Below are 26,021 nucleotides of genomic sequence, written 5' to 3'. Positions count from 1 at the left end.
GATCCTAGAGGTAGCATATAGCCATCATGACTAGTAGCTGTTGGTAGCCTTATCCGCCATACATTTTTCCAATCTACTTTTAAAGCCGCTGTAAGTCCTTTTTGCTTGGGGAAGGGGGACGGGCAAAGAGTAGGCTGAAGCCCCGTTTTGAGCCAGACCCGAATACGAACAGATCTGGGGCCAACCTGAAAATAGGGTGAAGCTTTTTAAACAGACGGAGTTCATACTTCGATCTTTCTTAATTGTGGTCATACGCCGTTTGTATTTCAGTGATGAAAGTACTCCTGCATGTGTGTTTCCGGTAGGGATGTCGGAGAAATCTATTGGGGGGTGGTTTCAATAAATTTCCCTCCCCCCCCCGACTTCTTATTGGTTTCTACTGTGGCACCCAACTCTCACCCTGTAGCTAGTCCAGCCAGTTCACAGATTTTCTGGAAATTTTGCGCATCTTTTAAGGTTCTGCAATTCGTACAAATCTCCGAGCGGTTTGTGCAAGCGACAGCCGAATTCCCCCAATTTGCAGCCCAATTTGCCCATAATTTGTGCAAATTCAAACACCGTGTGCGCAAATTCGACCGTAATTTGCACACATTGCAAACCTTCCCCCGCAAGCAGAAAAAAAGTCTTCAGAGTTCGTGGAAGAGCCTGCAGCTCAGCTCACTGACGTAAAGCCGGCCGTACATGCCGCGGAACTCCCATCGAGCCGAAACCAAAATAAAATAAAATATTGATTTCCCAATGATGGGACATCCCTAGTTCTCAGCCGCCATTTAGTCTTCTCTGTGACATCCCAGTGTGAAAATGCACTTGCAGGCATTGCCGTCACAGCCCCAAGCATTAATCCTCTCCTTAAGAATAAGGGTTCAGTTTTTTTTTTAACACTCACTTGATTTGAAACTAGAGAATAGCTCGGAAGTGCTCTAAAGTAGACGGTGCTACAGACTGGTTTTCCAAAGAAGCCCTGTGCCTTTATGGAACGTTGCCAGAACAGTGGGAAGGAAGGCCCTCCCTTCAGATCGTCAAGCTCTTAACACTGCTTTTCTTCCACGTTCCTCCTTCCAACAGGCATTAACATACTGGTGAATTCCCGAGCCTTCCAGTACACCATGTGTAAGTGTCACATTCTTTTAACTCTGCCTGTTTAGCTGCTCTCCTCCTTCAGCTCATTTGGTGCCCGTGAAGGGGCATTCTACAAGACATTGAAAGCTCTGGACCTGGTCTTTGGGAATCCACAAGAGGGCATGACTTGATTTGTGTGCTATCTGCAGCGCTAATGCGATGGACCAGGTTCTACGCATTGTTAGCCATGAACGAGGGCCTGTGATGTGTGTCGCAGAAGGGAACTTGGCTCTTTGCCCCCTGATGATATGAGAGCCAGCGTGGTGTAGTGGTTAGAGCATTGGACTGGGACTCGGGCGATCTGGGTTCTAGTCCCCTCTTGGCCATGAAGTTCACTGGGTGGCTTTGGGCCAGTCAGTGACTCTCAGCCTGACCTACCTCGTAGGGCTGTTGTGAGGATAAAGTGGAGAGAAGGAGGAGCATGTAAGCCAGCTTGGGTTCCTTTTAAGAGGAAAAAAGACAGGATATAAATGTGATGATGATGATGATGATGATGATGATGACGACGACGATGGGTCTTCAGCCTAGATAGTGTGTGTGCGGTCTCCATCTTAAGTTGAGACCAACAGAATCTGGATATGTCCTGTTGGGCAGGAACTCTCCAAAAGTAGTACAATCAGGTACAGTGTCAGTAAAAGAAGGGCTTCAGTAGTAAATCTTTTAAGAACGGGTGCCTGGTTTTGCTTATTTTCCTCTTCCCTCCCCTCCCCTTTTCCTTGTGTGTTGTGTCTCTTGGATTGTAAGCCTGAAGGGACAGAGGCTGTCCACGGGGACAGGGGCTGGAGACTGCTGCTGGATTGCAGTTTAGCCTGTAGAGCTCCCGATGTGCAGGACTCCAAGGGAGTTGTTCCCCAACATGTCTGGAGGACACCAGGTTGGGGAAAGCGACTGTAATATGCTGGCATTGATGATAAACCCAAAGAGGATTCAGTGGGCATAGGTTTCTACCCCTACATTCTCCTAGCATTTGTTCTAGTAAGCTTGACACAAGGGGGAAAAAGGAGCATATATACTATCCAGGCTGAAGACACCACTTCTATTATTATTATTATTATTATTATTATTATTATTATTATTATTATTATTATTATTATTCAGCTGGCCCTTTTCAGTTCAAGAGCGGGGTTAAAATACTTTTAAAAATTAATTGATATTTTTATTTCGATCTGTTAAAGATACAATTCCAATTGATGATGTAGAAATGATAATTTATTTAATGGCAGCACCCGTATGGCAATAAAACGTAGGGGGAAAGGAGTTAATCCTCCAACAATGAATGAATGAATGAATGGTGCACTAGGATTTGGGATATAGCCTCAGCGACGAAATGAATGAATATGACCAGAGCTGGAGAGGAACGGTCAGCAAAAAACCTTTTTAGTAGAAATTGAAGTCGATCTATTTTATATTGGAATGATAAAAGTGCAGTATTCGATACAACCTTATTTAGTGTTGGGGGCAATTTAAATCAATCATTCTGGGTTCCCGTTTGAAGTACTGAAAGAGCAACGTCTTCACTGAGTTCATGCGTTTGGGTGACCTTTTGACTGCTCGGTGCTATATCTGAAAGATACCTTGATGTTTTCGTTGTGTTATCTAGATACTCTGGTGGCAGTGAACGGCCTCTGGATCCTGGTGGAAACCTTCATGCTGAGAGGTATGGAATTCACTTCTTCCTCCTAATCCCACTGTCCCTCCCTCCTACATGGCTACAATTCCCTTGTTGAGATTGTGCGCTTTCTGCTTTTTCAGATGGAATCTTCTCCCGGGATGTCCCTTGGAGTTACATTGTCTTCCTTACAAGTAAGACTCGGTTTTGCCTTCTCTAACGTTCACATTTTATCAAGCTGAATTGGCAGTTGGCATGGGCCTATGATTTTGAGGGGGACTAATCCGAGTCCCCCTGGGCAAAGTTGTTTGGTTTTTCTGTTGTTGATGATGAATTTGCCCAAAGAGAAGCACGTAAAGCATTTCTATTGTTTATTTATTACATTTATATACCGCCCCACAGCCGAAGCTCTCTGGGCGGTTCACAAAAGTTAAAAACAGCAAACATTAAAAAGTATACAAAATTTAAAAACCATCAGAAACATAAAAACAACAGTATAAAAACAACAGTATGCATTTTAAAAACAACAGTTCTGGGGGCCGTTAAAAAACAAACTTCGCGTTGTTAAATGCTGTTAAATGCCTGGGGGAAGAGAAAAGTCTTGATCTGGCGCCGAAAGATAACAGTGTTGGTGCCAGGCGAGCCTCATCAGGGAGATCATTCCATAATTGGGGGGCCACCACTGAAAAGGCCCTCTCCCTTGTTGCCATCCTCCAAGCTTCCCTCGGAGTAGGCACTTGGAGGAGGACCTTAGATGTTGAGCGCAGTGTACGGGTAGGTTCATGTCGGGAGAGGCATCCCATCAGGTATTGCGGTCCCAAGCAATATGGTTGTCTAGCTAGGTTCCAGTGGCCACAGGACTGCTCCCTCCGTCTGTTGCAGCAAAACCATGAACATGTTTTGGAGCACCTGAAATATTAACAGTTACTATCGCACAAGCTTTTGTAGACCGTGGTTCAGCTCTTCGGGATGGTGGGAATTGTAGGTCAAAACAGCAGTGGCCCACCGCTGGTGTATAGGACTGCAGCCTTAGGGTAGCATCTAATATTAGTCCTACCTAGAGTAGACCCATTGAAATGAATGGGACTTAGGTTAGTCATGACTAAGCTACGTCCCATTCATTTCAATGGGTCTACTTTACATTAGACACTACCCTTAATCCCAAAAGCGATATCTGATTTTCAGGTTGAAATACTTTTTTGACATTCTGTCCTCTTGTGTCTACAGTCTATGGGGTTGAGGTACTACTGAAGATCACTGGATTGGGGCCTATAGAGTACCTGTCCTCTGGTTGGAACCTGTAAGTGTGTCATTGCAAAGGGGGCTCAGGGGGGATGAAGCCTCACCAGTTGTGGTTACAACAACTGGGATTGTTTAGCTTGGAAAAAAGGAGGCTAAGGGGAAACAGCACAGAGGTGTACAAAATGATGCACAGTGTGGGGAATGTGGGTAGGGAGACATTTTTCTCCCTCTCTCAAAATACTAGGACCCAGCGGGGTCATCCCATGAAGCTGATTGGTGGGAGATCCAGGACAAAAAAAAAAGGAAGGACTTCTTCACACAGCAAATAGTAAAATTATGGAACTCACTACCACAAGATGTAGTGACGGCCACCAATTGGATGGCTTTAAAAGGGGGTTGGATAAGTTCCGGGAGGAGGCTATCATTGGCTACTAGCCCTGATGGCTATGTGCTACCTCCAGTATCAGAGGCAGTAAGCCTGTGTGCACTAGTTGCTGGGGAACATGGGTTGGAGGGTGCTGTTGCACCATGTCCTGCTTTATTGGTCCCTGGTCGACAGCTGGTGGGCCCCTGTGTGAACAGAATGCCGGACTGGATGGACCCTTGGACTGATCCAGCAGGGCTCTTCTTATGTTCTTATGTTCTGGCTTTGATCTTTCCAGCTTTGATTTTTCGGTCACCCTGTTTGCGTTCTTGGGTCTCCTGGCCCTGGCTTTCGACATGGAGCCGTTCTACTTCATCGTCGTTCTGCGGCCCCTGCAGTTACTCAGGTGAGTCGACGGTCGAACACGGAGAGAGAATGGCGAAGGGGAGCCGGATGGATTCCTTCCTCCTGAAGTGGGATGAAGGACTTGGCTCATGGACGGAGAGGCCAGGCTGAGGGTAGGAGAAAGCTGAGAACACTTGTGACACAGTCCCTACATTGCATGAAGAAGGCCCCAGGCCCAACCCCTGACACCTCCAGTTTATTTATTATTTCTTAGTCATATTCATATATTGCTTTTTATAAAAAAATCAGCTAAAGCGCGGGTGGGCAGCACGCATGGCCCACCCTCAACCCGGCTGCAAATCATGCTGCGTCACTGAATTCAAGGGGAAGTGACGTCTGTAGCGCTATGGAGCGCCAAAAGTTTAAATTTAGCTCTTTTGCAGGCTAAATTTCAGCCTTTTAGGAACCCAGGAAGCTGCCTTATACTGAGTCAGAGCATTGGTCCATCTAGGCCAGTATTGTCGACACGGGCTGGCAGCAGCGTCCGGCAGGATTCTTTCCTCTCCCTACCTGGAGAAGCCGGGGTTCAAATCTGGGACCTTCTGCAGGGAAAGCAGGTGCTGTATTACACTGAGCTATGGTCCCATCGCACTACAGAGCACCCAAAGAGTCGGCTTTAGCTCATTTGCAAGCTTGATAGCACTACGGATGCCAATTTTTTTTCTCTGGCACCCATGGAGTGCGATCGGGTGGTGGTGGGGGGAGAGCAAAAATGGCCTCCAGACCTCCCACAGTGGCTCACTCCTTAGTTAAAGGATCTGAGGTTGCAGAGTTGGGAAAGACCTCTGCTGATATCTTGGCTGCTGCTTTTACGTTGAGTTAGTTGGACGCCTCCTTTAGTTCCCTGCTCTGAGTGCTTTTTCCCATTGTGGCTTTTTACAAGTCATTCATTTATTACAATACTGTACCACCCAATGGGTGAAGCTCTCTGGACAGTTTACAAAGATTAAAACCTTAAAAATACATCATCATCATCATCATCATTATTATTATTATTATTATTATTATTATTATTATTATTACTACTATTTTAAAAAAACATTTATTTATTTATTTATTTTATTGCATTTATATCCCGCCTTTTCTCCTCCAAGGAACCCAAGGCGGCGTACATAATCCTCCTTCTTCTCTCCACTTTATCCTCAAAACAACAACCCTGTGAGGTGGGTTGGGCTGAGAGTCAGTGACTGGCCCAGAGTCACCCAGTGGGTTTCCATGGCCGAGTGGGGACTAGAACCCGGATCTCCCGACTCCCAGTCCAACACTTTAGCCACTTCACACACAAACATAAAAACAAGTTCACACAACATACTAACCCACCATGGGTAATTGTGTTTTCTTAACGCAGCATGTTTTCCTCAGGATGGGTTAACATGTTGTCTGAACTCAGTGCGGGTTATTAACCCTGCAGTGTGGGTTTATTTTTCCTCAAACAAGCCACCTTGAGTACCCAAAGAGGCCAGGTTCACACAACAAGCTAACCCATCATGGGTTATCGTGTTGTCTGAACTCAAACGTATTTTCAGCAGGATGGGTTATTGTGTTGTCTGAATGCAGCATGATGATTATTATTATTATTATTATTATTATTATTATTAATTTATTTTATTTATTGCATTTCTATACCGCCCAACCTCTCTGGGCGTTTTACAAATTTAAGACAATTCAAAACAAAACAATAGTATAAAACCATAATATAAAATACAATACAAAAACACAACCAAGATAAAAACAGCAGCAATGCAAAAATACAAATTTAAAATAGATTTGTGTTTTTTTTTAATTTTTTGATGCAGGGTGGCTTGTTACCCCATACAGTGAGTTTTCCCCCCTCAAACAAGCCATCTTGAGAACCCATGGCTTATTGTTGGGTTGTTCAGGGTGGGTTAATAATACACACTGCACGGTCAGGGCTGGTGCCAGACTATTTTGCGCCCTAGGCAAGGTGAGCTACTTTCACTAACATCCCCCCCCCAAAAAAAAATTTGCCAACTTTGATTTTTAAGAACATATGTTTCCTGGAAAAAATAAGCACAAAACGTGAAACTGCTAAATTTATTTTAAAGTGCAAGAAATACGTCATGCCAATTATAGCAAACAAATTGGAAAGGAACGCCTATGGGTCTAAAATGCATTATTTAGTAGGAATATCACCTCCAAATCATACCCCACAACTCACACACGTGCGCACACACGCACTCAGCATCACTCACTCCAAACAAACACATTGCATGAACACATGCATTCACTCAAAGACCCCATGCACCCAGACATTCTCATTCTCTCTCTCTCTCTCTCTCTCTCTCTCTCTCTCTCTCTCTCTCTCTCTCTCTCTCTCTTTTTCTTCCGGGTGCATTCCGGAAGTCCGAACGTTGAGCCGCCCCACCCTGGCTTTGCTTTGGCTGGGCGGGCGTGGGGCGCCATCTCGCCCGCCCAGGCCCAGCTGAATCCTCGGGCCCGGCCGGCTCACAGCCAACACGCATGAGTGCTGCGCTGTGCCCGGCGCCCCTCTTAGCTTGGCACTCTAGGCAGCCACCTGAGTGGCCTCTATGGTAGCACCGGCCCCGTGCATGGTTAGCGAGCCACCATGCGGAAAACGCACTGCATTCAGAAAACGTGATAACCCATCCTGTGGAAAATGTCCTGCATTCAGACAACACAATAACCCACAGTTAAAACAACAACCTTTGCTGGGTGGGTTCGCGTCTTAAGTGACCCAGCCACGGAGGCAGAACTATAAATGTTTTTCTCTCTCTCTTGTTGCAGGCTGTTTAAGTTGAAGAAACGTTACCGGAATGTCTTAGATACCATGTTTGAGCTGTTTCCCAGGATGGCCAGGTACTGAGAATGAAGGGAAATTCCTGCCTCTTTGCCTGTCAAGCAAGGAAGTGGTAGCAATGATGAGAAAGTTAAGGAGCAATAGCAGGTAGACTCACTGAGGGAAGGTGTCTTATTGAGGATGGCGTGCTCAAGACCCCTCCAAAACCCAGAGCCGGATCTGAGCCAGGTTAAAAATTTCAAAGTCCCCCTATTTGCTCTTGAGTGTGTTTGAAGTCAGATTGCTTTCAGAAAATGGCGGATGCCATTTTCAAATGTATTTTTATTTACTTAAATACACCTCGCTTTTATCGCAGTTTGTGTAGGAGGCTGATCAGGGTGGTCAAAGACAAATTGGAAGAATAAAATTAACAGGGTGCAGCAGTTAAAAACACAACAGCAGGCTCTATAAACAGAGGAAGAGCCAAGATGAACAGCTAAACCCAGTCAAAGGCTCAATGCAATCATTTTTACTTGGACCCTGTTCAGGCGACACGCTCAGCCGGGGTGTTTAAGCCTTTTGAGCTGAACATTATGGCTTCGCGTGTCATGTGAACCATTCCTAACCATGGTGGCTGCATAACCACGGTTTAAACACATTCACTAATCATTTGCTGCAAATGGGTTAGCGGCCTAACCATGGCTTAGCGTGTTGTCTGAACTCCAGGCATTTGTCTAACCCCCTTTGAGAGCCACCCAAATTGGTGGCCATCGCTACATCTTGGGGTGTCCTGGTGCTAGCAAGAAATGGAGTGAATTCCCATAGTGTACCATAAATTTCGTAATACAAAAGCCGTGATTTGGTTTTGCTGATCCATGGCTTTCTTTTCTCCAGCCTAGGCTTAACGCTGCTCATCTTCTATTACTGTTTTGCCATCATTGGCATGGAGTTCTTCTCGGGAAAACTCTACCCAAACTGTTGCAAGTAAGTATCTGGCACTGACCTTCCATCTGGCACAGGGCTGGGCAGAAGGTATGTGTAGATCCACTTGTGAATCTCTGGGTGGCTTGCAGTAGATCACCAAGGATTCCGGACTCCCACTTGTTCAATACCAGCAGCGGGAAAATGACTCTTCCCTGTCCCGAACAGTTGGAATCCAAATAGAACGACACCATCTTCAGCATCTTCCTTAAAGGCAACGAAGTGATATGAAGAAAGTGATAAACACTTCTCACTGAAATGAACAAAACTTGGGGTAACCAGGAGTAGATCTGGATGTTAAGGGGGAAGAAGCCACCTTTCCCTCGCTTTGGGCGTCCCGGTCACATGACCACAATTTCCTAAATTACCTGGAAGCTATAAAGGGTGCCATGTTGTGCCATGGGTTAGTGTGTTGTCTGAGCGGCAGGCCAGTTGAACACAGGAATAATTCAGTGTGGTGTAGTGGTTAGAGCGAAGGTGGGCAAACTGTAGCCCTCTAGATGTGGGGCTTCCTGCTCCCATCTGCCGCAGCCCACTCACCCCTGGGTCTAGGACAGGCCTGAGTTCAAATCTCCGCTCTCAGCCATGAAGCTCCCTGGGAGATCTTGGGCTACTCATAGAATCATAGAATAGTAGAGTTGGAAGGGGCCTATAAGGCCATCGAGTCCAACCCCTGCTCAATGCAGGAACCCACCTTAAAGCATCCCTGACAGATGGTTGTCCAGCTGCCTCTTGGCCTCTAGGGTGGGAGAGGCCACAACCTCCCTAGGTAACTGGTTCCATTGTCATACTTGCTCTAACAGTCAAGAAGTTTTTCCTGATGTCCACCCGGAATCCGGCTTCCTGTAACTTGAGCCCATTATTCCATGTCCTGCACTCTGTGCTGAATGAGAAGAGATCCTGGCCCTCCTCTGTGTGATGACCTTTCAAGTATTTGAAGAGTGCTATCATATCTCCCCTCAATCTTCTCTTCTCCAGGCTAAACATGCCCAGTTCTTTCAGTCTCTCTTCATAGGGCTTTGTTTCCAGACCCCTGATCATCCTGGCTGCCCTCCTCTGAACACGCTCCAGTTTGTCTGCGTCCTTCTTGAATTGTGGAGCCCAGAACTGGATGCAATACTCAAGATGAGGCCTAACCAGGGCTGAATAGAGGGGAACCAGTACCTTGCATGAATTAGAAGCTATGTTTTTATCAATGCAGCCCAAAATAGCATTCGCTTTTTTTGCAGCCACGTCACACTGTTGGCTCATATTCAGCTTGTGATCTACAACAATTCCACAGTGTCTCAGTCTACCTGACCTCACAGGGTTGTGGTGGGGCGAAAGGCAGGGCAGGGAAGAACCGTATACTCCGCCCCGAGCTCTTTGGAGAAAGGGTGGAATGGAAATGTTTTAACTCCTGATGACGATAACACAGCTCTTTGAAGCAACTGGCTTGACCTGACTCTTTGGCCTCCAGGACACAGCATGACACCCTTCGAGCTTCTGAGACATGGAAACAATCCCTGGGCAATTTCCTTTTCCCTGCTTCCCAAGGTGCCTTGCACCATCCCGCAATGTGCTGGTAATTGTTGTTTTTTCAAGCGACAGTCAGCCATTTTGTTCCTGCTTTTCCTTGCAGCGCCAGCACAGTGGCGGATGCCTATCGCTGGGTGAACCGCACGGCCGGGAACCGGACGGTGATGGAAGAAGGCTACTACTATCTCAACAACTTTGACAACGTTTTGAACAGTTTCGGTAAGAAGAGCCCCGCAGGGACCGCTGCGGGGGCACCAGGGTGTAAGGGTGACCTCTGTGGGTCAAGCATTCCTGTTGGGAACGTGGTGCACGGATCTATGCAAGAAACTAGGGTTGAGATAGAGATTGGGCCCATTCAGAAACATGGAGGGCCCTGTGGTTAGCTTAACCATGCTTCTCTGTGGTTAGCACTAATCGCAAGCCGTACGCTCGCTCACGACATTGTTAACCCTGAGGACTCAGTTAGATGAGCGCCTGAGTCCTCTGAAGGCTCCGTCCTGTATCCCATCAGCCCTTGTGCTAAGAGAGCCGGAAGTTGCACGATTTATGCTATTTAGGCCACTCTTTAACCACAGTTGCATCTCATAAGATACCTTAAGTCAAAGTTGGTACTACTAACCCTGCTACAGAACAGGGTTAGTGAAGCAGACCACAACGTGGTTAGCGGAGTCACCTGGTTAAGGAAAACACATGTCAGATACTACTACTACTACTACTACTAATAATAATAATTTATTTATTTATTTATTTCTTACCCGCCTCTCTCTTTGGATCGAGGCGGGGAACAACATTAGTACAACACATCAACGCATCTTAACAATTCTTGGTTTCACATTCAACTGGGTCGGCCTGCCAGAAAAGGCTAGTCTTTAAAGCTGTCTTAAATTCAGAGAGAAAGAGAGAGAGTTAAGTTTACCATTCTCCTCTGGCAAGCCAATCTGTGAAACACAGACGGAACAGATTCAACACCGTATGCACAGTGCCCTGTGCATACACTCGCAGTGCCCTTTTCTGCTGCCTCCTATTGCACTCGGCTGGTTCTCGTGGGCAGCTGGTTGGCCTCTGCGTGAACAGAGCGCCAGATTAGATGGACCCTTGGTCTGATCCAAGATGGCTCTTAACTTTCTTAACAATCATAGAATAGCAGAGTTGGAAGGGGCCTACAAGGCCATCGAGTCCAACCCCCTGCTCAATGCAGGAATCCACCCTAAAGCATCCCTGACAGAAGGTTGTCCAGCTGCCACTTGAAGGCCTTTAGTGTGGCAGAGCCCACAACCTCCCTAGGTAACTGATTCCATTGTCGTACTGCTCTAACAGTCAGGAAGTTTTTGACAATGACAATTAAAACGTTTTCTCTCTCCTCCCCTTCACCCCCCGTTTTTCTTTATCTAGTTACCCTGTTTGAGCTGACAGTTGTCAATGACTGGTACATCATCATGGTGAGTAGCACCTGGAGTGGGTTGGGTTGGTCCCTCCTGAGAGTTGTCCTCCGTAATAATGTGTGTGACTCCCTGATGTCTACATCCGCACTGCCCACTGTTTCAGTACCTTTCAGTTCCTCGGCATTGCCAAGCGTATGCCAAGCATCTGGAGATGAAAGCCAACAGATCCCACGTGGTTAGGGCAGTAAGAGTGTTGGATTATAAAGCCAAGGAGACACGCGGCAGTACCCAACTGTAGCATTCCATTAGCGTAAATGACGTTGTGCTAGAGGAAACTAGGTTCCAACCTATGCGCGAGAGGAGAGCCCAACTGAAGTTAAGTTTGCGGGAGCGTGGTTGCACGTGGTGGTACCCAACTGGCTGTGCGATATGCTTACATGACCCGTTGAGGACCCCTGTAATGCAACTCGTTGCGCAACGGAAAGATTTGGAGGGGTTCTGCTAGCGCTATTTGAGTTTCCAAAATGGTGCTGTTGGATACTGCCCTTGGGTTCGGATCCGCATTTGAGCATGAAGCTCTCTGGGGTTGTTGTGAGGATTAAATGGTGGGTGGGCAGTAGAGCTGTGCCCACTGCCCTGAACGTCTTGCAGGAAGGATGGGATAAAAATATAATTAGATGAGAGCCCGTGTGGCGTAGTGGCTAAAGTGCTGGACTGGGAGTCGGGAGATCCAGGTTCTAGTCCCCACTCGGCCATGGAAACCCACTGGGTGACTCTGAGCCAGTCACAGACTCTCAGCCCTGTTGAGTTATGGCTTTATAAGCTGTTTAGTTATTGTACAGACTGGGCTTCTGGCACATAACCTTTTGTGTTAAGTTTCTGTCTGGGCCCTTACAGAAACTAGCAGAGTTTACAGCGGTTCTCAGCCAAGTCAGCAAAGACGTGAATTAAGACAGAGATTTGTATAGGTTAAAATAAACCTTTTTACTGGCAAATAAATATAATTTAGTTATGGCAATACAGATACAAATGCTTACAAATGGTCAGTCAATACAGCTCACATGAGGGACATGGAAGTTAGAAGTTATACATGCACTTGAAAATACATTTACTTTTATAGGCAACCTGTACAATGATGCAACTCCCTGCAACCCTTAATTGAAGACAATCAGTTAAACAATTATTCAATTATGACACTCAATGTCCAGGTGTAGAGTTGACCTTTAAGTTTCTGCTGAGTCTTCTGTTCCTCCAGATCCTCAGCAATTAACAAATCAATGGAAAACATAACCAGGATCCATTCCAGGATCCAACAAGCCCAACCTACCTCACAGGGTTGTTGTTGTGAGGATAAAATGGAGAAGAGGAGGAGGATTATGTACGTTGCCTTGGATTCCTTGGAGGAAAAAAAGGTGGGATATAAATGCAATAATAAATAAATAAATAAATATTTTTTAAAAAATCAATAATAGATAAAAAGTTTTGGAAATTTGTTTATTTGTTAATTATTGCATTTATATTGGTTTTTTTCCTCCAAGGAACCCAAGGTGGTGTACATAATCCTCCTCCTCTCCATGTTATCCTCACAACAACAACCCTGTGAGGTGGGTTGGGCTGAGAGTCTGTGACCGGACCAGTCACCCAGTGGGTTTCCACGGCCGAGTGGGGACTAGAACCCGGATCTCCTGACTCCCAGTCCAACACTTTAACCACTACACCACACGGGCTTTCATTAAGTGCTGATCAGCCATACTTCTCATTGAGTTGAACCACCTCTTTTTAGCAACATCGCTAACTGATATTGTTAAGAAAGGGTCCATTTAGCGAAGGGTGGACTTTGAACGGTTGAACCGAGTGAACCCAAAGGCTAGCAGGACATGATGGATAAAACAACTTTCCTCTATTTATTTCGTTATTTATTTCAAGTATTTCTTGTACCGGCTTTGATATTATTTATCCCTGGGCAGTTCACAATGTAATTTAAAACAAAACAATAAAAAATGCGTAGCAAAAAACTAATTAAAGGTAAAACAGCACCATTAGCGCAGTGCAATAATTAGCACAATTAAAACAGCAATTCGAGGGTGTTTTTTTTAAAAAAAAAGATAGCAAATCTCCCAAAGGTATTTTAAAGTACGAACCATCAAAATGCCTAAAGGTGCAATTCTATGCATGTTTAGACAGAAAAAGGTCCTACAATTCCCAATATGCTCCAACAAGCCATGGCTGGCTAGGGCATGCTGGTAGTTGTAGGAATGCTGTGATTTGAAGGATTTCTTTCTGTTTGAATATGTATAGGATTGCGCTTTAAGGGTCTTAGGGAGAAATTCGTTTCATGCTTTCGAATCTTTAAAAAATGGTACAAAAATGTGTATATTAGGTAAATATGCAATCAAAAATGTGCATGTTGGTAAAAAAAAAAACTTTATAAAGATGTACCCAGTTGGGAAAATGGCTTCCAAAAGTGTGTGTATTGTGTAGGATCATGCCCTTAGAGAATAAAAATGTCTTAACCTGTTGCCTAAAAGATACTAAAGTGGGCAGCAGGCAAGTCTTGTTCGAACCACAGGGCGGCTTCTTAACCATGCACACTGCATGGTTAACAAGCCACCCTGCAGAAATTGTCCTGGGTTCAGACAACACGCTAACCCACAGTTTAAGAAATAAGACCACATTACGCCAGTCCTTTTACAACTTCATTGGCTGCCAGTCCAGGTCCCGGCCCGATTCAAAGTGCTGGTATTAACATTTAAAGCCCTAAACGGCTTGGGGCCATGCTATCTGAAGGAACGCCTCCTCCCGTATGTACCTGCCTGGACCCTAAGGGCATCCTCAGAGGTCCTTCTCCGTGAGCTCCTGCCAAAGGAAGTGAGGCAGGTGGCTACCAGGAGGAGGGCCTTCTCTGCTGTGGCACCCCGGCTGTGGAATGAGCTCCCTAAGGAGGTTCGCTTGGCACCTACATTATATGCCTTTAGACACCAGGTGAAGACCTTTTTATTCTCCCAGCATTTTAACAGTCTATAAATAAATTTTAACTTGATGTTTTAAAGTTGTAATTTTGCATTGCTGCTGTTTTTATTTGGTTGAGCTTTTATATTGTATTTTATATGATGGTTTTATACTGTTGTTTTATACTTTGAATGTTTTTAATTTTTGTGATAAATAAGCCACAGTTCAGCAACAAGCCACACCCGGTCACTGAGTGTGGGTTAACATGTTGTGTGAACAGCCCCATAGAGTAAAATGAGGATGAATGAAGGGCTTGTTCTGGAAGCAGGCAAATAGATGCTAGATTTAACCTTGAACTCTGTATCGTCCCTTGTCAAGCCCGTGTGGTGTAGTGGCTAAAGTGTTGGACTGGGAGTCGGGAGATCCGGGTTCTAGTCCCGACTCTTTTATGGAAACTCACTGGGTGACTTTGGGCCAGTCCCAGACTCTCAGCCCAACCTACCTCACAGGGTTGTTGTGAGGATAAAATGGAAAGGAGGAGGATTATGTATGCTGCCTTGGGTTCCTTGGAGGAAAAAATGCGGGATATATATGCCATAATATAAATAAATAAAGGCAAAACTGAAGTACTTTGGCCACATCATGAGAAGACAGGATACCCTGGAGAAGATGCTGATGCTAGGGAAAGAGGAAGGCAAAAGGAAGAGGGGCTGACCAAGGGCAAGATGGAGGGATGATATTCTGGAGGTGACGGACTTGATCTTGGGGGAGCTATGGGTGGCGACGGCCGACAGAAAGCTCTGGCGTGGGCTGGTCCATGAAGTCACAAAGAGTCGGAAGCGACTGAACGAATAAACAACAAACATAAATAAATAAAATAAAATATATGGTTTTCTCTTTCCCTGTGGCCAGTATTCCCTGTGGCCTTGAAGGAAAAAAAAAGCAGGCTAGAAATGCAATAACAATAACAACAACAACAAAAATAATACATTTATAGAAGTCTTTTTTCTTGAGCTTTTTGGTTGGTTTGTTCATTCATTTTGCATGCCCCCAACCCTTTTCCTTGCTTTCTCAGGAAGGGGTGACATCAGAGACCTCTCACTGGAGCCGCCTGTACTTCATGATTTTCTATATTGTGACGATGGTATGTGGAGTCTCCAACCTGGATATTTTGTAAAGCAGTTCCGTGAGTGCTTTGTGTGCGTGTGCGAGTTTAGGCAGGAGAGAACGGAAGCATTCTGCAACTCAGCTTGATGAACTCCGCCGTTGCGCCCATCCGGACACTTCTAATTCCGTCATTTTCGGTTTGCTCTTCTGTCCCTTTCTCTCTTTATATTTGAAATATTTAAGAGCTTCGAAAGGGAAACACACTTATTCAGCATTCCCCAACCTGTTGTCCTTCAGATATGCTGGGCTGAAATTCCAGGAATGATGGGAGTTGTAATCCAGCACATTTGGGAGACACCAGGATGGGGAAAGCTTTAATGAATCCATAAACCCACAAATGCCTTAAACCCTTGTTTTACCCAATCTCTGGCCACGAAAAGTCAGTTTGAGTAAAGTGCTAAAATACCGCTGCTTTCCTAACCTTTCCATGGCCTTGCAGAGATGCCATGCTGTCTGGGGATGATGTGAGTTGTAGTTCAACACATCTGGAGGACACCCAGTTATTAGGCTGAGCTGTTTTTCTATGTGGACTGGATGAGGGCCAAGAAACGGGGATTCAATCCAGACAAGACAGAGGGATTGCTAGTGGGTGATTTGTCTGTCCGGCGAGGTGATGGGCAGCCTGTTCTGGATGGGGTTGCACTCCCCCTAAAGGATCGGGTTCACAGTTTGGGGGCTGCTCTTGGATCCAGAACTGTCACTTGAGGCACAGGTGAACTCAGTGGCAAAGAGCACCTTTTATCAGCTTAGGCTGATATACCAACTGCGCCTTTATCTGGACAGAGATAGCCTAGCTACAGTTCTCCATGCTCTGATAACCTCTTGTTTGGATTACTGCAATGCGTTATACATGAGGGGCTGCCTTTGAAAACAGTCTGGAAACTTCAGCTGGTCCAAAACCAGCCAGTAAGATTGTTAACGAGGACTGGCCAATAAATCCACATTATGCTAGTCCTTTTCCAGTTGCACTGGCTGCCACTCCATGTCTGGGCCCAATTCAAAGTGCTGGTATTAACATTCAAAGCCCTAAATGGCTTGGGGCCAGGTTATCTGAAGGAACACTTCCTCTCATATGTACCTGCCTGGACCCTAAGATAATCTTCAGGGGTCTTTCTCCGTGAGCCCCTGCCAAAGGAAGTAAGGCAGGTGGCTACTAGGAGGAGGGCCTTCTCTGCTGTGGCACCTTGGCTGTGGAATGAGCTCCCCAGAGAGGTTCACCTGGCGCCTCCTTTTGACACCAGATGAAGACCTTTTTATTTTCTCAGCATTTTAGCATTCTAGTCTTTTAACTCTGCTGTTTTAAATCCGATTTTAAATCTGTAAAATCTCTGCATTGCTGTTTTGTTTTACTCCGGTTGTACTTTTGCATTGTGGTTTTATATTGTGACTTCCAAGTTGTACTTGATGGTTTTAATTTTTGTGTACTGCCCGAAGACCTTCGGCTATTGGTGGGTATAGAACCAAAATAAATAAATAAATGTCCACTTACCCTTTAAAAAAATAAAAATTCTTCCTTCCTTCCCAGGTGGTGATGACAATAATTGTAGCCTTTATATTGGAGGCGTTTGTGTTCCGCATGAACTACACCCGAAAGAACCGAGATTCGGAAGGTCCGTGAGTCATGTTTGCAACTTGCTGCATAGTGTGTCTTTCTGATCCCATGTGGCCAGTATCGTACTGCCCTTATACAAATCTAGGGTGCGACCACACTTAGAGTACTGTGTACGGTTCTGGTCACCACACCTAAAAAAGGATACTATAGAGCTGGAAAAAGTGCAGAAAGCAGCAACTAAAACGATTAAGGGGCTGGAACATCTCCCCTACAAGGGAAGGTTACATCAACTGGGATTGTTTGGGAAAAAGGAGGCTCAAGGGAGACATGATAGAGGTGTACAAAATTATGTATGGTATGGAGAATGTGGACAGGGAGACATTTTTCTCCCTCTCTCAATATACTAGAACCCGGGGTCATCCCATGAAGCTGATGGGTGGGAGATTCAGGACAATTTAAAGGAAGGACTTCTTCACACAGCACATAGTTAAATTATGGAATTCACTACCACAAGATGTAGTGATGGCCAGCAATTTGGATGGCTTTAAAAATGGGTTGGATCAATTCCTGGAGGAGAAGGCTATCAAGGGCTACTAGCTCTGATGGTTATGTGCTACCTCCAGTATCAGAGGCAGTAAGGCTGTGTGAACCAGGTGCTTTGGAACATCGGTGGGAGTGTGCTATTGTACCATGTCCTGCTTGTTCATCCCTGGCTGATGGCTGGTTGGCCACTGGGTGAACAGAGAACTGGACTAGATTTATTTTATTTATTTATTTAATTACATTTATATACCGCCCCACAGCCGAAGCTCTCTAGATGGACCCTTGGTGTGATCCAGCAGGGCACTTCTGATGTTCTTAACCCAGTCCTGCTGGAGCATGTTCAGAGGAGGGAAAGGAGGAGGATCAGGGGTCTGGAAAGAAAGGCGTATGAGGAGAGACTAAAAGAACTGGCATGTTTAGCCTGGAGAAGAGAAGGCTGAAGGGAGACATGATAGCACTCTTCAAGGACTTGAAAGGTTGTCCCACAGAGGAGAGCCAGGATCTCTTCTCAATCATCCCAGAGTGCAGGACACGGAATAATGGGCTCAAGTTACAGGAAGCCAGATTCCGGCTGGACATCAGAAAAAACTTCCTGTTAGAGCAGTGCGACAATGACCTAGGGAGGTGGTGGGTTCTCCCACCCTAGAGGCCTTCAAGAGGCAGCGGGACAACCATCTGTCAGGGATGCTTTAGGGTGGATTCCTGCATGGAGCAGGGGGTTGGACTTGATGGCTTTATAGGCCCCTTCCAACTCTACTATTCTATGATTCTATGAATCCTTCTTTTGCCTGTTGGGTAGGCCAGGCAGACCTAGCTCCTCCTTTGTAGAGCCCAACTCCATGTGTGTGTGAAATGTATCGGATCTGAGCCCCTCGGCACTTTCTTTCCCTTACCACTGTTCAGTAGCAAGCCTCGTCCTTGCCTTTCCCCTCTACAGAAGACAGTGGCATTGTATTCGAGAGGGACGTCTCCAAGGAAGAAATTACGGCCGTAGCAGAGCTGTACGGGAGGAACTGCAGTGCTTCGGCTGCCGGCCAGCTGCTCAAGGTCGTTTCCCAGATGGATCGTCACCGGGTGAGGAACGGGGGACGGAGGCTGTAGCATCTTGTGCTCGCACTTTTCCATGTAACTGCTGCCTTCTCCCTCCTGTTCACCCCTTCCCCTTTTGGATTCCCCTACAAGACAATACGCGGAACCGTTTCTGTGAACGTCAAAGGTTATCCCTGTGTGACGGCTCATCCTTGAGGATGATACTTGCTTCACGTATCACCTTTTTCCTGCACAGCGTAGGAAAGGATAAAATCGCCAGTCTGGGGAGCCGAGACTGGCGGCAATTTCCCATGATTGCTGCTTAGGGACAGGATAAATGTGTGCATGTGAGGGGTGTATAATGTTCACATATAACAGTGTACAGTGTTTCCACCCATGTACACGCTGGCATAGGAAAGCAATCACGTAGAGATGAACCCATTTGGTCTGCAGGTTCTGGTAGTCAGAAGTGGCAGCTGCCCAGAAAACTAAAGCCAGCCCATCTGTTGAAACGCCCTTAGGCAGGTCCCGGGGTCCTTGTGTTCTCCTGTTGCACCACATCCTGCTTTGTTAGTCCCTGTCCGATGGCTGGTTGGCCATTGGGTGAACGGAGTGCTGGACTAGATGGACCCTTGGTCTGATCCAGCATCAGGGCACTTCTGATGTTCTTATGGTTAAAACAAAAGTTCATTTATCCAGACTTGACCTGCACAGCTCTTCAAATAGAGGACTCTTCTCTGTAAAGGAAGACACATGGCCACCCTAGTTCAGCACTAGCTTGACACAAGAAATATTTATTTATTTATTTATTTATTACATTTTTATACCGCCCAATAGCTGAAGCTCTCTGGGCGGTTCACAAGAATTAAAACCACAATAAAACAACCAACAGATTAAAAGCACAAATACAAAATACAGTATAAAAAGCACAACCAGGATAAAAACCACGCAGCAAAATTGATATAAAATTAAAATACAGAGTTAAAACAGTAAAATTTAAATTTGTTAAAAATTAAGTGTTAAAATACTGAGAGAATAAAAAGGTCTTCAGCTGGTGATGAAAGAAGTACAGTGTAGGCGCCAGGCGGACCTCTCTGGGGAGCTCATTCCACAGCCGGGGTGCCACAGCAGAGAAAGCCCTCCTCCTAGTAGCCACCTGCCTCACTTCCTTTGGCAGGGGCTCACGGAGTGGGGCCTCTGTAGATGATCTTAAGATCCAGGAAGGTACATATGGGAGGAGGCATTCCTTCCTTCAAATAACCTGGCCCCAAACCGTTTAGGGCTTTAAATGTCAATACCAGCACTTTGAATCGGGCCCGGACCTGGACTGGCAGCCAATGAAGTTGTAAAAGGACTGGCGTAATGTGATCTCGCCGGCCAGTCCCTGTTAGTAACCGTGCTGCCCTGTTTTGTACCAGCTGAAGCTTCCGGACCGTTTTCAAAGGCAGCCCCACGTATAATGCATTGCAGTAATCCAAACGAGAGGTTATCAGAGCATGGATAACTGTAGCAGTGTGTGTGTGTGTTGTCTTTGCAGCCAACGTCCATTAGTGCTTAATCTTCAATGGGGAACATGGGTGGGAGGGTGCTGTTGCACCGTGTCCTGCTTGTTCATCCCTGGCCGATGGCTGGTTGGCCACTGGGTGAACAGAGTGCTGGACTAGATGGACCCTCGGTCCGATCCAGCCTCAGGGCTCTTCTTGTGTTCTGACGTTCTTAACAGCCTGGGCATGACTTCTTCCTCACCTCTTGCATCAGTCAGAGGTGGTTGACTTTTTTCCTTCCTCTTACCGTCTGTCTTCTCTTGCCTTAGCAAACATCGATGCTGTTCCTGGGGCGGAGATCAAGGACCAAAAGCGATTTAAGTATGAAGATGTACGAGGAAGAGATACAGGTAGGCTGTGTCAACCTGGGAGGGCGGGTGACCGTGTTGTGCGAACAGTCCCCAATAATTCTGCGGACCTTCCGTCTGTGGTTGGTTTGTTGTCATGGGCGGACCAGGAACAAAGGAGAACGTATGACTCTGGCTGATCTCAGGACACACATGACAATGTCCAAACCGCTGACAAAAGCCTCTCCAGCTTGCAGCGGGAGCAAAGGAGCAAAATGAAAAGGAAAGACTTCTTCACGCAGCATGTAGTTAAATTATGGAACTCACTACCACAAGATGTAGTGATGGCCGCCCATTTGGATGGCTTTTAAAGGGGGTTGGATCAATTCCTGGAGGAGGAGGCTATCAAGGGCTACTAGCCCTGATGGCTATGTGCCTCCACCAGTATCAGAGGCAGTATGCCTATGTAAGAACATAAAAAGTGCCTTGCTGGAGCAGACCGAGGGTCCATCTAGTCCAGCACTCTGTTCACTAGGGGTGTGCACGGACCCCCCAATCCGCCCCGCGGGCCGATCCAAAAATTTCGGATCGGCCCGCTCCGCTCTGCGCCGCTCCGCCCATAGTCCGCTCCTCTTCGCCGCGGAGCTCCGCAGTGGAGGGGAGTGGCGCCAGGTAAGGCCCCCTCCCTCCTCTCCCTTACCTGCGTCCGTCCGCGGTCCCTCGGCTTCTTCAATTGAGCCCGTGGCTCAACCAGGAAGTCTGGGCCGCAAGTGCAGCCTAGACTTCCTGGTTGAGCCGCGGGCTCAATTGAAGAAGCCGAGGGACCGCGGACGGACGCAGGTAAGGGAGAGGAGGGAGGGGGGTTTACCGGGCCTTGCCGCCATCGCAGCAGGGCCAAGTAAACCCCACTTACCTTTTTGGCAGAGCTCCTGATCGAGGCGAAGGATCCGCCTTCACCTCGATCCGCTCCGCAACATTCCGCCGGCCCCCCAATCCTCTTCGCCTCCGCCTTAAGGGTAGGCGAAGCCCCCCGCTCCGCTCCTGCTTCTCCGGTTCGAGGAGAAGCGGAGCACATCCCTACTGTTCACACAGTGGTCGACCAGGGACCCACAAGCAGGACGTGGTGCAACAGCAGCCTCCCGCCCATGTTCCCCAGCAACTGGTGCACACAGGCTTACTGCCTTGAATACTGGAGATAGCACAGAAGCATCAGGCCTAGTAACCATTGGCTGCCTTCTCCTCCAAGAATTTATCCAACCCCCTGAATCTCCCACCAATCCGCTTCATGGGATGACCCCATTGGGTTCTAGTATTTTGAGAGAGGGATAAAAAATGGTCTCCCTGTCCACCTTCTCCGTACCATGCACAATTTTGTACACCTCTATCATGTCTCCCCTTAGCCTCCTTTTTTCCAAGCTGTACTTCAGTTGCTGGGGAATTATGGGTAGGAGGGTGCTGTTGTACTCATGTCCTGCTTGTGGGTTTCTCGTGGGCAGCTGCTTGGCCACTGTGGGAACAGCGTGCTGGACTAGATGGACCCTTGCTTTGATCCAGCATAGCGTTTCTTATGTTCTTTGGCATTCCGGCTTGTTGTGCCATTGGAACACGGCTGTGATGCAACACCTGGCTCTATTCCTTTGAAAGGCCATTCCAAGGCTACCAGATGTCCGTGCTGCCGCTACCCTTCCATGGGAGGAAGGATCTTTGCAGTAGTTGTTGTTGTTGCTTTGATGGTGGCCTGTGAGGAAATGAAAGGATCACCCGTGTCTCTTCTGCCAAGACTCTTGTTCATGCATTGGTTATTTCTCGGATGGACTACCGCAACCTTCTTCTCTCTGGCCTTCCTTCTTCTCACATCAGTCCGTTGGTTTCTGTTCACCACTCTGCTGCTAAGATCGTCTTCTTGGCTCGCCGCTCTGACCATGTCACTCCACTTCTGAAATCTCTTCATTGGCTTCCAATTCACTTCAGAATCCAATATAAACTTCTCCTGTTGACCTACAAAGCTCTTCACGGTCTAGCTCCTTCCTATCTCTCCTCTCTCATCTCACACTATTGCCCCGCTCGTGCTCTTCGCTCCTCTGATGCCATGCTTCTCGCCTGCCCAAGGGTCTCTACTTCCCTTGCTCGGCTTCGTCCATTTTCTTCCGCTGCCCCTTCCGCCTGGAACGCTCTTCCAGAACATTTGAGAACTACAAGTTCAACCGCAGCTTTTAAAGCTCAGCTAAAAACTTTTCTTTTTCCTAAAGCTTTTAAAACTTGATCTTGTTCTGACTTTATACTGTTAGTTTTACCCTACCCTGTGCCTGTTTGCATTCTCTTCCCCTCCTTATTGCTTTACTATGATTTTATTAGAATGTAAGCCTCTGCGGCAGGGTCTTGCTATTTACTGTTTTACTCTGTACAGCACCATGTGCACTGATGGTGCTATATAAATAAATAAATAAATAAATAATAATAATAATCACCCGTGTCTTTCTGTACAGGAATGGTATGAGGAGCACTCCAGGAAAGAAGAGAGACCGCGTCTTTGGAAGCAGGATGATCCACTCCTTGGCCATCCATCACCTCCTCCAGGCCTCCGGCAGCGCTCTCAGACCGTCATCTAGGCCCAGCTAACACCAGCTGCTGCTTTTCCTCCTCTGCATTACCCACCTCCTCTTATGTAACTTTGCAGTGTATGCGTTGAATCTGATGCCTAGCGTAGCCTGGCGGTAGGACGGCCGGAGCTGTTTTGCATAAGAGAGTCTTGGTTCTCCTTTTCCAACCCCCCCCCTCCCCTGCTGTGCTAGAACCTCTCTGGCACACTAGCCCAGAGGGCCTCTAAGGCATAACCCAAGTCCCGCCTTGCAGCGCGGGCCATATTTAAGAGGTTGTCAAGCAAAGTAGCCACAGCTGACACTTCCAGCGTTCGTCTAGGACAAACTAGGGGTGTGTGTGTGTTAGATTTTTCTTTCTCCCCATAAACGATCTACCGGATGAAGCGGTCGGCTGGAGTATGGGAAAAGCCTGACACACCCACCCACCCACCCACACACCACTGTCTTAGGAGTTCATTGGCGTCCTGCAAAGACAGTTAGCGTTTGCCTTCGCTCTTTGCCAGTCTTTACATCACTGTAACAGGGCCGTCCGGTTTTGTAGCCGGCCTTGGGGGCCAGCTCTGCCTTGGTTCAGTAATACGCTACGGCTGTATAACACTCCCTCCTATCCACCCAAACAAGATTTGTTACCCATTAAGCATAGCGACTCTTTTAACTTCCTGGAAACTGTTGAAACGTAGGAATCTCCCCCTGGGAGCAATTTTGCGGGTAGGTGCTGTTGGTGAGGCATCCTAGGTATGTATTAAAGCAATAATAACTCTTTGATGGAAGAAATGATAATGTTCTTACATTGCAGACACTGCACAGGGGTCCGTGTTGGGACTGATCTTTTTTAAAAAAAATTCTGCAGAGAAATCTCAGCTCATTCTTAGCTTTGGGCCCTTTCTGACAACCTTCCACACAACCGGAGAAAGTAAGAAGTGACTGGAGTTGTGGCCAAACTTTGACGCCCTTTTTTGTTTGGAATATAAACCCTGCAATAGTTGCTTCAGAGACGAGATCCTTGTTGTTCGCTGGCTGTGATCTTAATTCTAAGCCACGGAAGAAATCCATGCCTTCCACCTACCAGCTTAGCCTGCTATAGAAATCTCCCCTTCCTGCTATTATGGCAGAGAGAAAGGTTTCACTGGGAAATCGTTTCCTTATAGCTCCTGGCTTTGCTGCAGGGGAAATAGATATACATGGTCAGCAGATATGGGAGTTTGGGATCTGTCTAATTTAAATTTGAGCCATTTCCCGATTTTGGAGGGGAATCGTTCTGCTTACTCCGAGCAAACCAGAGAACAAGATTGGGTTCGGGTATGCTGCCACCGCCAGCAAGGCAGATTGTACTGCGTTGATTTGTGTGCAGTACCTCCGAGGTTCACCTGATCCATCCCTAAAACGAGTGAGAGCTTTCGCTCAGATGGTCAGGAGAGATGCTACTGTCAAAATAAATATTGGCAGGACAAGATGTTTGTCTTACTAGCAGCTGGCGCTACGGAAGTGCTGAAATATCAGATAGCACCCCTCCTTCCTTTAGGAAGGCGTGGGTTTGCAGAGCGAGTTGGACTGGACAAAAGCAATACAATGGCATGTAAGATGGGAGGTGTTCCAGTTAGGGCAGTGGTGTCCCCTCTGTGGTGGTGGGGACATCCCAATGACTTTGAGTGGCCCATGTGGTCCCTTCCACCCACCCACCCCTCCCAGTCTTCGATGTGTGTAACTAGTTGTTGATAAACAACAAATTAATCCAGACCTCAGTATGGTGAAATGGAAGTTTCGGCTTCATCCTTTCTCAGACCACTAACTAGCCAAAGGAGCAAACCCGGGGCAGCTGATTGGAATTTGCAAACTTGGGAGGTCCGTTCTTAAAAGTTCTTCCCCTCCAACAGCTGACTACAGTTTCAGACCTTTACTCTATAAAGCATAAACTTGACTTAAAGCAGAAGGCTTTTAGGAACACACATACATTACTGTACGGTTTGAAGTCAATACTTGCTTCTTTGGCTGAATCGCTGATGGACTGCCCTGACCTTCAATTTGCACTGTTACCTTCTTTGTGTGTGTGTTTTTTAAAAAATATATAAGCTAGTGATAATTCCAGAAACTATTTTCTTCCAGACATCTTGCAGGCTGGAAGGAAAATAAACCTCAGAGTATGGGGCATCCCCTTCTAAGTGACGTCTCCTTTGCTTCTTTCCACACTCTTAACTCCAAAGACAATCACTTGTAAGGGACAAAACCGTTTGCAGGGTTTCGTACGCTGGGAGTTTGTATGGCAATTGTAATGATGTCTGAAACGGTATTATATACAGTAGATGTTTCCAGGCTCATTTAATAAACCTTTTTAAGCATTATATTCTTTGCTGTCTGCATTTTACTTTTTTAAAAGAAATGGTAGCCGTTAATTGTGGCAAAGAACCATTTCCTGTATGGAGAGTGCTTCTGTTCGGAGAAGTACACAGAGACTCATGTTTTACAGTTTCACAGGCCACCTATTTCAACCCTTGTAGACACACAGAGAAATCCAGCTTTTTCAACGTCTGCATTCCTTTCACCTTCACTTCCTATGTCAGCCTTCCTCAACCTGGGGCGCTCCAGATGTGTTAGACTACAACTCCCAGAATGCCCCAGCCAGTGGCTGGGGCATTCTGGGAGTTGTAGTCTAACACATCTGGAGCGCCCCAGGTTGAGGAAGGCTGTCCTATGTGATAGCCGACTTTTCCTCTTGGCTTTTCCTTCATTTTTATGCTTGCAGACCAAGCCGAATTATCTTCTCATACAGTATATAGTGGTGGCCAAAATTGTGGACACTTTTTGAAATGTTCGTGTTTTGCAACTTTGCATGCTTACAGCAAATGTTCTGTTTCATGAAATTCAAATGTTTATATATATATCAATTGAAAGACCTGATTCACGTAATACAACCCTCCTGCTTCTTTTCCTGGGTGTCCAATCAGCTCTATTTATGATGTATGTATGAACACTTT

General features: G+C 46.5%; 1 protein-coding gene across 1 annotated transcript in view; it reads left to right on the top strand.

Annotated features, from left to right (window-relative positions):
• TPCN1 (two pore segment channel 1) overlaps nucleotides 1-25,390 on the top strand; it is a 73,740-nt gene extending 48,350 nt beyond the window's left edge. Inside the window, exons 14-27 of the mRNA XM_063144354.1 lie at nucleotides 1,066-1,110; nucleotides 2,720-2,776; nucleotides 2,872-2,922; nucleotides 3,956-4,028; nucleotides 4,633-4,740; nucleotides 7,506-7,577; nucleotides 8,392-8,481; nucleotides 10,100-10,215; nucleotides 11,389-11,435; nucleotides 15,403-15,471; nucleotides 17,020-17,104; nucleotides 18,527-18,663; nucleotides 20,432-20,512; nucleotides 22,936-25,390. Coding sequence (XP_063000424.1) covers nucleotides 1,066-1,110; nucleotides 2,720-2,776; nucleotides 2,872-2,922; nucleotides 3,956-4,028; nucleotides 4,633-4,740; nucleotides 7,506-7,577; nucleotides 8,392-8,481; nucleotides 10,100-10,215; nucleotides 11,389-11,435; nucleotides 15,403-15,471; nucleotides 17,020-17,104; nucleotides 18,527-18,663; nucleotides 20,432-20,512; nucleotides 22,936-23,058 — 1,154 coding nt within the window. The 3' untranslated portion in view covers nucleotides 23,059-25,390. The remainder of the gene's footprint in view (nucleotides 1-1,065; nucleotides 1,111-2,719; nucleotides 2,777-2,871; nucleotides 2,923-3,955; nucleotides 4,029-4,632; nucleotides 4,741-7,505; nucleotides 7,578-8,391; nucleotides 8,482-10,099; nucleotides 10,216-11,388; nucleotides 11,436-15,402; nucleotides 15,472-17,019; nucleotides 17,105-18,526; nucleotides 18,664-20,431; nucleotides 20,513-22,935) is intronic.
• The last annotated feature ends 631 nt before the right edge of the window (nucleotides 25,391-26,021 follow it).

The sequence above is a fragment of the Elgaria multicarinata genome, chromosome 18 (genome assembly GCF_023053635.1).
Source record: "Elgaria multicarinata webbii isolate HBS135686 ecotype San Diego chromosome 18, rElgMul1.1.pri, whole genome shotgun sequence".
NCBI lineage: Eukaryota > Metazoa > Chordata > Lepidosauria > Squamata > Anguidae > Elgaria > Elgaria multicarinata.
The sequence above is the reverse complement of the archived record's forward strand: the minus strand, read 5'-3'. Positions and strand labels throughout refer to the sequence as shown.